Source organism: Citrus clementina, unplaced genomic scaffold (assembly GCF_000493195.1).
Source record: "Citrus clementina cultivar Clemenules unplaced genomic scaffold, Citrus_clementina_v1.0 scaffold_9, whole genome shotgun sequence".
Lineage (NCBI taxonomy): Eukaryota > Viridiplantae > Streptophyta > Magnoliopsida > Sapindales > Rutaceae > Citrus > Citrus x clementina.
The window spans coordinates 13,763,100-13,773,972 of record NW_006261964.1 but is presented as its reverse complement, the minus strand read 5'-3'; the positions used below and the strand labels follow the sequence as shown (position 1 = coordinate 13,773,972).

General features: G+C 36.0%; 1 protein-coding gene and 1 non-coding gene across 2 annotated transcripts; both read right to left on the bottom strand.

Moving 5' to 3' along the window:
• Positions 1–366: 366 nt before the first annotated feature.
• LOC112099276 lies at positions 367–1,119 on the bottom strand. Its single transcript, XM_024186549.1, has 2 exons — positions 989–1,119; positions 367–655 (listed from the first exon to the last, which is right to left on the bottom strand). The coding sequence occupies exons 1-2, from the start codon at positions 1,117–1,119 to the stop codon at positions 367–369; spliced, it is 420 nt and encodes a 139-aa protein (XP_024042317.1).
• Positions 1,120–3,546: 2,427 nt separating this feature from the next.
• LOC112101585 lies at positions 3,547–3,653 on the bottom strand. Its single transcript, XR_002907614.1, has one exon. It is a non-coding gene; the product is annotated as a small nucleolar RNA R71 (small nucleolar RNA).
• Between the last annotated feature and the right edge of the window lie 7,220 nt (positions 3,654–10,873).

Sequence of the window (10,873 nt, the reverse complement as noted above, 5' to 3'; positions counted from 1 at the left end):
AGATAAGTAATTTCAAATATGAAGGTAACAATTTCAATCAAGAGTATGAGGTGATTCAATAAATGGTAAAGTTGTCTTTACTTCCTTGTTTGAAAGATTTAGAGGTTCAATAAATCCGCTATGTCTGTTAGATTGCCTTTTTCCTATCCAATTTATCTAGTTTGTTGTAGCATCTTCTTCTTCAAAGCTTTCAAAAGTGACAGCTTTGATAACTTCTTTACTGCAGCATTTATATATTCTTTCTGTTACAGCAAGATCCACGACACTCATAAAATTGCAATCTCCTGCCTCATCAGGACTCTTTATAACTTCTAATACATTGAAGGTGACTTGTTGGTCATTCACCCTCATGGTTAGCTCTCTTTTCTACACATCTATCAGAGTCTTTCCAGTTGCTAGAAAAGGTCTTCTAAGTATAATTGGTACCTCTTTATCAGCCTCAAAATCTAGTACAATAAAATCCACTAGAAAGATTAATTTGTCAACCTTCACCAATACATCTTCAATCTTTCCTTCAGGGTATGCATGAGATCTGTCAGCTAATTGCAAAGTGACTGTTATTGGCCTGCACTCTCCTACTCCCAATTGCTTAAATACAGATAATGGTATTAGATTAATGCTAGCTCCCAAGTCACCGAGTGCTCTACCATTGTACCTAGTTCCAATTGAGCATAGTATTGTGAAACTTCTTGTATCCTTTAATTTTTTAGGAATATTACCCTGAAGCATGTGACTGCATTCTTATGTTAAAGCAACGGTTTTAAATTCTCCCAACCTTCTTTTCCTTGCCAAGATATCTTTTAGAAATTTCACATAATTAAACATTTGTTCCAATGCTTCTACAAAAGGTATGTTGATGTGTAACTGCTTCAACACTTCAAAAAATTTGCTAAACTGTTTGTCTTGTTTTTGTTTCTGGAATCTCTGTGAGAAATGAGGTGGATGCCTAAATGGCTGTACAGTTTTAGGAGGTACGAATCTCTGCTACTTTGATTTATCGTGAGTTGTCACCACTGGTGTTGCAACATCTTCTCCAACAGTTATTGGGTGACTTCCTACCAGGGTTGCTGTAGCTTGACTGCTAGCACCAGTATCTTGATGGGTGGGTTGCTGTAACATCCTTTCAACTTGAGGCTGTTCTTATGAGGAGTTGAATTCTAACCTCTTTTTAGCCACATCAACAGGAATATCAACATTCTTTCCAGATCTTAAATTGATTACTTTACAGTGTTCTTTACCCTCCCTTCTTGGATCTTCTGTATTGCTAGATAAACTTCCTTAAGATCTGCTACTCATTGTTATGGCAAGCTGTCCAATTTGGTTCTCCAGGTTTTTCAGAGATACAACTTGACTTTGTACAATTGCCTCATTCTTCATGATATATTCCTTAATAAGTGTTTCCAATGAACTAATTTGATCATGGCTAGTGTGTTTTTGCTCTTGATTCTGCTGATGAAAACCAGGTGGCTGAGAATGTCTATTCAGTCCACTGGGTGCTGGAGCATGCTGATAACTCTATGAAATGAGAGTTATTATGGAAATTCTAGACTTAAATCAAGACCACTTAGAAAGTAAATGATGTGTTTTTATTACATTTTGGTTATGTTTTGCATAAACATCCATTTTAGTTTAGTCTTAATAAGTTTTGGTTGATTTAAAGTAATTTGTACTCAAAACATGTGTATAATTGTAGGTTTTCAGAAGTTTATAATCCATGAAGGGATGCTGAGGCATTGGGCTAGCAAGAAGGAGAAAGAATATGGCCACAAAAGAAGTGAAACACAACCTGGAACAGTGCATTGTTAAAGCCGTTGCTGGAGCAACCATTGCTGTAGCAATCCTGGAACAATGAGGGAGAAAACTTAGCATGAGATAGCTACAGAATTGCGATTGACAATTTCCTAATTTGACTCATGTACGCCCTAGGCTTTTGTTTACCCTAATTTTCAGTTATAAAAAGGGGCGTGCATCACATAAAACGACGGCAAGGAATTAATATTGAGAAAATTAAGAGAAAAAGAATAAGAAGATCAGAATATGAACTAAACTTGCTTGTAGTTGAGTGACAAACAATCTAATGGGTTCTTGACTGTTCTTATGAGTTACTATATAATTGTTATAGCATTTTACTCTAGTAGCTATTATTATAACTGTTATTTCGGTTGACCACCCATTTAATAGTTCAAGTTAAGATAGAGCCGCAAAAGGGCATGTCTTAGTGGATACTATTAGAGTAATACTTGATCTTAATTCAAATTTTCTGGATTAAGTTTATCTTGAATCCCATAAGGGTTATACTTGAAGTTAAGATTTGTGACAAACTAGACATAGGTACTCACCTTGTAGGGTGGAGAGAATAGATGTTTGTAATGTCATGCTGAAGGTAGAATAGTAACTGGTCATTGCTAAGATACTTAAGGGTATGAGAATTCCAACACGCGACAACTGAGGATGCAAAGTAATTCTGCCCAGTGCTATGGACAGTGCTGTAGCAACTGGTGTTAATTTGATGAAAAGCAGTCAACCCATAAAGAGAGTTTGATCATTCAACTACTTTATTCTCATTTAATCATTCTACACAATTTATTTACTTTATTTCATCACTGCATTATTCATTTTATTTTCTCACAATTATAAATTTTGGTAGTCAACAACTTCACATTTGTTCATTTGAAATAAAGGTAGATTGCCCTATTGTGATTGCTGTAGCATTTTTGGTAACATCAATCCCTGTGGAGACGATCTTAAATATTCATCAATTTATTATTTATTGTGTACACTTGCACATTGGCATCAATAGCATTTTATTAAAAATTAACCAACAAGTTTTTTGGCGCCGTTGCCGGGGATTGGTTGTTTATTTTCGAAGTGTGAAGTAAGTCTTGATAGTGCCAATTTGATTTAATTTGTTCTATTTATTGACAGATCAACACTTGCATGCGCAAGGATAGATCTGTTGTGTTCCAATTTGATCCTGAGATTGAAAGGACTGTAAGGAGATTGCGAAGAGAACAAAGGAATTCAAAAATTATTTCAGACATGGATAATTTGCATGATGTGGGAAATTTGGACCCTCACGGGCCATTACAACATGTCAACATTCAAGAGGAGCAGAATGAGCATGTTAACCAGAGACAACCAGGCAACAACAATATCATTTACATGGCAGATGACAGAGACAGGGCTATTAGAGATTATGCTGTGTTAACTCCTTAAGTTGTACACCCTGGGATAATCAGACCTGAAGTGGAATCCGCAAACTTTGAACTGAAGCCAGTGATGTTTCAAATGTTGCAAACAGTGGGTCAATTCAATGGACTGCCAAATGAAGATCCTCACTTCCATCCTAAGTTGTTTTTGTAAGTGAGTGATGCTTTTAAAATTGCTGGAGCAACACAATATGCTTTAAGACTAAGGCTTTTTTCTTACTCCTTAAGAGATCGAGCAAGAGCATGGTTAAATTCATTACCATCTGATTCCATCACTACATGGAATGAGTTGGCTGATAAATTCCTAATGAAATATTTTCCACCAACAAAAAATACAAAATTGCGGAATGAGATCACTTCTTTCCATCAACTTGAAGATAAAAGTTTGTATGAGGTTTGGGAAAGATTCAAAGAATTGCTTAGAAGGTGTCTTCATCATGGCATTCCTTGTTGCATACAATTGGAGACTTTCTATAATGGATTGAATCCAAGTACGAGATTGATGGTTGATGCTTCAGCAAATGGAGCTTTGTTATCCAAATCTTACACTAAAACTTATGAAATTTTGGAGAGAATTGCCAACAATAATTATTAGTGGCCATCAACTAGATAGCCAGCAGCAAGAGGAGTAGCATGGGTACATAATATAGATGCAATTACAGCTTTATAAGCATAAGTAACTTCATTGACTAACATGGTGAAAGCCATGACATCTGCTCCAGCGGCAGTAAAGCAAGTTGCTGAACTGTCCTAGAAATCCAGCATCAGTAAATTATATGGGTAATTACAACCGACAGCCTCAAAACAACCCGTACTCAAATACTTACAACCCCAGGTGGAAGCAACACCCAAATTTCTCGTAGAGTAATCAGAATCAAAATGCTCCAGCATTGAGTGGACATAACAGAAATGCTCAACTACCTGGTTTTCATCAGCAAAATCAAGGGCAAAAATACACCAGCCATAATCCTCTCATTTCACTAGAAACACTGATTAAGGAATACATTGCAAAGAATGAAGCAATTGTGCAAAGTCAAGCCGTATCTTTAAGAAATCTGAAAAACCAAATTGGTTAGCTTGTCACAGCAATGAGTAGCAGAGCTCAAGGAAGCTTGCCTAGCAACACAGAAGATCCAAAACGAGAGGAAAAGGAACATTGTAAGGTCATCAACTTAAGATCTGGAAAGAATGTTGATATTCCTGTTAATGTTGAAATACAAGTGTGCAACCCAAGAGGGGGGTGAATTGGTATTTTAAAAATTATCCTAACAAAACCACACAACAATCCAATCTAACGCCTTAAAAAATTCGAAAGCAATAAGTTCAATAAAAGCACAATAAAAAATGAGTAACAGAACAGAGAAACAAACACACGAATTTTTACGTGGTTCGGCAATCCCCGCCTACGTCCACGCCTTCAAGCGATCCAAACTTGAGGATTTCACTATGCAAGCCTTCCAAGGCTTCAAATGTTTACAATTTACTTCAAAGTGTCAATGAACCTTTACAACAAAGAGATTATCTCCCAATCTCTTCACTCAATTGTCTCACACACTCAAACACTCACAATTAAGATGAGGAATTGAAGATTACAATAAAAACTCTCTTAAAGAGTATATATACAAATTGAAGAATAAAAGAATTGGATTTGGGTTTATATAGTTTGAGCTCAAAAACTAGCCGTTATACACATTTTGGTGATAACCGGGTTACCATTTATAGACATTTGGTTAGCTGCTTAATGTGACCGTTACAGTCAAAATTTGAATTTTTGAACATCTGGTATGTCACTTGTGAAATCTGGATAGTCATTTTTGTTCCAGAAGCTTACTGCCCAAATCTAGTCGATCGTTTGTCAGGATCCGGATAGCCGCTTGCTACAGTAACTGCTACAGTGAATTATTTTCTAAAATTATAGTTTGATCCCAAAACCTTTATATAACTATATTATGGCCCAAAACGTTATGAACGCTTTCAAATAGGTCCAATTTTAGAATTTCTAAATAATGCTTTGTCAATCCCAAAAATTTATGAAATTATGATATCACCCAAAAGATATGAAATCTTAGAATGACCCAAAATATTTAAATATTTTCAAATAGGTCCAAATCTGAAATTCAAAACAATATTTATTAAAATCAAAGATTATAAAATTCTTTCATTTTAGTCCACAACTTGAAAAACAACTTAACTCTATAAAATCATTTTCTTATTATAAAAGTACAATACATAAATCTTTTGTTTAACCAACACATGTGGTTTGTTATCATCAAAATCAATATTTATAGCCATATAGGCTAACAATCTCCCCCTTTTTAATGATGACAAAACACATTATAGAAAATTGATTTAGTTATGAAAAGCTCCCTCTTAATCAATGCAAGGTTTAAAGACGAATTTCAAAAAGATTTAAAAGACTCCCCCTGCATAAGTGCATATGAATATTTTTCATAACAAATGAATTTCTCATATTTCCCCCTTACATATTATATAAGTGCATATGAGTATTTTTCATAAAAAATGAATTTCCCATATTTCCCCCTTACATATTATATCTCCCCCTTCATCATAAAAAAGAATAAAAGCTACCCCTATCAATCATCAAAATCTCAATACAGCACACTAATTTAAAAATATCCAAAGCATAAAGAAATAACATAACAAACAATCAAAACAAATCCATATCATCCAAAACAAATTCATAATCCAAAATCATAACAACCATCCATGTAATCAAAAATAAAAGAACATAATGCAGTAAATGAAATGCAGGTGTGTCCAAATACAAGCATAAGAGACTACTGAGGTGGTGAGGATGGTGGTGATGGAGGTGGATACGAATATGGAATGCCGAAGTGCTCAAAGAGGAGGCGTTGTCCATGAATAAGTTGTTGCTGCTGCTGCTGAAACTTAGTCTGCCGCACAGAGAGTGTCCTCACCTCATCCATAAGCTGTTGAAGAGTAACCTCTTTAGAAATAAGAGGCTCGGGAGGTGGCACAACAGGTGCAGAGGCTGTAGAAGTAGAGGTAGACACAGAAGAATCTCGACGTCTATGCTGACCCCGAAAGGAAAGCGAAAAAACAAGTAGCTGATCGGCTGGAACCACAACATTAAGTGGCCGATCATCACTTGGAGCAAGAAAGGTGAATTTATTTTCAGTGAATTTTACCTAAGTTCCATTTTGCCACTCAAAACCTAAATAACTAACAGCCTCATCCCCAATGCTTTTAGATGGCCTACATGATGGTTCATCGATAGGGACGCTAAAGTATTTGAGGATTCGGGTGATGAAATGACCATGCGAGAGGGAACGGGTAATCAACTTAGGTATACAAAGCATGTTTCGGACAATGGTGTAGCGTAAGTCGACCGGACGACATCTAAAAATACAATCAATCAAGGCAACATCCATATGAGAAAGTTCATCCAAATGACCTGATCTAGGAAGCACAATACTCTGAATAAAATGAAGTAATATCCAAGTTTGAAGACAAAGACATTGGGTGCGGAAATGGATGGTACAATCATCGTCCGAAAGGTCAATACGACGACATATATTCATAACTGCATCAATATGAACATAGTCATCAATATTAGGAGATTTCCTAGGTGAAAACATTTCTAGGCCATCATCGGAAGTCCCTAGGATAGAGTTCAACTCTGAATTATTAAACTCAATCGAAACTCCTCCAACTTCGGTGATTACTCGATTCTCTTTCTCCGCGGAACAATCCATATTCGAGTAAAACACTTTCACTAAGTCTAGATATACATTTTTCCTAAAAACCAAGTGCATTAATCCAACCAACATCTTCCAACAATTGTAATAAAGTTCTATTACTAATACTAAGACTATTCAACCAATTCGGTAAAACGAAAAAAGTTTGGAGTACCTCACGAGTCATAAATTGTTGGTGAAATCGTTTGACTAAATACTTGGCTGGGAAATGCGTGGACTCAAAGGAAGACTCATTGAAGGTGCCCCCTGCTTACCGTGAGCGTTTGGTGGGTTGAACCGGTTCTTTGGCTTTTCCACGAACCGGCCGTGAGCTTGATATGGTGATTTGGATTGATTTGAAGTGAAATGAGGCAATGAGAAGGAAGATGGTGAGGATTTAAATGAATATTGAGGTTCAATTAAGATTAAAACTAGCTTAAGAGGAAAGAATTTAGAGAGAGAAAGTTTTGTTTAAAAACCTAGATGAGATTCGGATCTAATGAGTTTGATGGTGAAAATGGTTTTTGAAGATGATTTTTGACTCAAGAGGAGATGGGAAATAAGATTTATGAATTGATTTGGATTGGAAACGAATGAAAATGATGAATTTTGGAGCGAGAAATAGAGAAAATGGAAACGGCTTTTAGAGAGAGGAAGATCCAGTTTACCGAGAGAGGAAGATCCAGTTTACCGAGAGAGGAAGATCCAGTTTACCAAAAGAGGTGAGGAGAAGATGAATAGCATATATATGCCCGAATCCAGTTATCCGGATTTTACTAATCGGTTATCCGGTTGTGGGCAGTGAGCTTGCAACGTAAATCTGGATTTTCGAATTGAATAATGTTGTGCAAATTTTAATGTACTCGCAAGCGCACGAATCTATTGTAGTATAGATTAATGGTGACGAGTGTCGATCCCACGAGGAGGTGGATTTTAATTATGCGTAGAATTAATTTTGTAAATGGGTGATTGGATTTGTGGTGGAAATGATTTGGAATATGCTAAAACTTAAATTAAAATGACGAGAATAAATTCTAAATTTGGAATTGAAATGGCGAGAATAAATTGAAGAGAATTCTATTGAAATAACGTACTTGGGTATCTGGATCCGTATTAACATGCATCATGGGCTAAATAATCCTTATTAATGTCAATTAAATCATGAGGGGGGAATCCACACCTCATGAACCACGCTCTAATCAATATGGTGCTAAGGGCTTATCGTGCCAAATAATAATAACCTTGTACTAGAGGGCCGGTGTAACCAAGGCGGTATCTAGACAAGACTATTATTATTTGTCGACGAGAAGTCAAAATATCCACAAAAACTAGAGGGGAAAAGAAAATAAATTTACCAAATTAAGCCCATGACACATGTTGAGACTTCACCTTCAACCCAAGCTTGAAAGAAAATTAGCCACTCATAATTGAACTAGGGGCAAAATGGGAATTTATTAAAATACGAAGAAAATACAAGATGGAGAAGGAATTACATAAAATGGATCCCAAATATGGATTCAGAGATATCAAATTAGGGGGGAGAGGCCCCCTTTTTATAGATACATGGAGTAAATCATGGCCATCGGATTAAAAATAGTTTGGACGCTCAGGATTGTGCCACGTCATCAGTCAACAGTCCACGGTTTGACCACGCGGATGAACAGTAACACGGTTTGGTTGAAAATAATCCTGTGTGATGCATGCACCGTACGCGAGATTTTTCGTCCACTGATATGCTGCCACGTCACCATCAACAGTACATAAGAATTTTAGGCCAACAGGATCGTGACACCTCATCAGTCAATGCCACATCATCGGTCAATGCCACGTCATCGATCCGTCTATGTGAACAGTGCTGTGAACAGTAACGTATACAGTACCATATACGTGAATAGTACCGTACATGTGAACAGTGCCATTTTTCCTTTTATGCTCCTCCTGAGGTTTTCGACCGTCCTGAGTTCAAAAGTGATGTCCGTTTTGCCGTCTGATCTCTCCTTTATTGTGAAATGACTATAATGCCCCTAAAATACATAAATTACTTAATTAAAATAAAACACACGTAATTAAATCACAAGAATGTTAAAAACATAAAAGTAAGGGTTGTTAGTAAGACTTGAAATGTAAAATGACGGTTTTCTCCTTTATAAATATGCATTTTCTAACACTCAACAAATAACCGGTTATCCGATTCTGTCCAGCAAAGGCAATTGATAATCTGATTTTCTGGATATCATGACCCGGCATGCCGGTTGGATCCAGAATATTACAAGCTGAAACCGGCTTACCAGTTTGGCTAACCGGTTGGCCGAATAGATCCAGAATGCTTCCAAAGTACAGCTCGAATCCGGATTTCTGGATTTACATAACCGGCTATCCGATTAAATCTAGTGAAGGGCACAGGCGAATTCGGTTATCCGGATTCCATAACCGGTTTATCTGGATTGTTCCAGTAAGCACCAAACAAAATTTGATTTTCTGAATTTCATAACTGGTTCACCAGTTCTTTCTAAGAAAGGAGATAATAAAAGAGGTTTACCGGTTTTTCATTATCCGGTTATCCGGTTTAAGTCCAGTGAGCAATAATAAGAGAAATGGCTTTCCAGTTGATTATAACGGTTAAGCTTTGGAGAATAATTTTGGAATTCGGTAAGCTCTTAGACTTGTATTATACACACCAATTTATTTTTGGCTTAAAAATTGATCAATTTGAAATCATTTTGAGATTCAAAAATTTTCAATAAACCATTTAAAAATAAATGAAACATAAATGCATACAAGAACAAACATATCAACTTAATCAACAAACCATAATTCATGATGCAACATTCATCATTCCAAGCTCACGTCTTATCTTTATAAAATGCTCTTCACTAAGAGGTTTTGTAAAGATATCCGCAAGTTGATTTTCAGTAGAAATAAATTTAATTATAACATCTCATTTTTTAACATGATCTCTAAGGAAGTGATGCCTAATTTCTATATGCTTAGTCCTAGAATGTTGAATGGGATTCTTGGATATATTAATAGCACTAGTATTGTCACACAATATTGGTATTTGATCAAGATTAAGACCATAGTCTCTAAGGGTTTGTTTCATCTAAAGGATTTGTGCACAACAACTACCAGCGGCTATATATTCGGCCTCGGTGGTTGAAAGCGCAACCGAGTTTTGTTTCTTACTAAACCAAGAGACAAGTGAATGACCTAAGAAGTGACATGTTCCACTAGTACTTTTTCTATCAACTTTATAACCGGCAAAGTCGGCATCCGAATAACAATTTAAGTCAATATGAGTTCCCTAGGATACCAAAGGCCGAGATTGATGGTGCCAATCAAATATCAAAAAATTTGTTTAAGGGCAAGCAAGTGTGACTCTTTAGGACAAGATTAAAATCTAGCACACAAGCATTCACTAAACATAATATCAGGCCTACTAGCAGTCAAATAGAGTAAGGATCCTATTATACTTCGATAAGTCTTGATGTCAACTTCCTTACCTTTCTCATCTTTGTCCAGCTTGATGGTAGTACTCATTGGAGTGCTTTTTGCCGTTCCATTATCATAGCCAATTCTTTTAAGTAGATCTTTCACGTACTTGGCTTAATTTATGAAAATTCCTTCCTCGTTTTATTTGATTTGGAGTCCAAGGGAGTACTTCAACTCTCCCATCATACTCATCTCAAATTCTTTGCTCATACAAGATGAAAATTCTTTACACAACAATTCATTAGTAGAACCAAAAATAATGTCATCAACATAAATTTGAACAATAAGTATATCTTGGTTCTTATGCTTAACAAATAGACTTGTGTCTGCTTTTCTCATTGAAAAATTGTTATCTAATAAGAAGTTTTTAACCTTATCGTACCATGCTCTAAGTGCTTGTTTTAGTCCATACAATGGCTTAAATAACTTATACACATGATCTGGACATTTTTCATT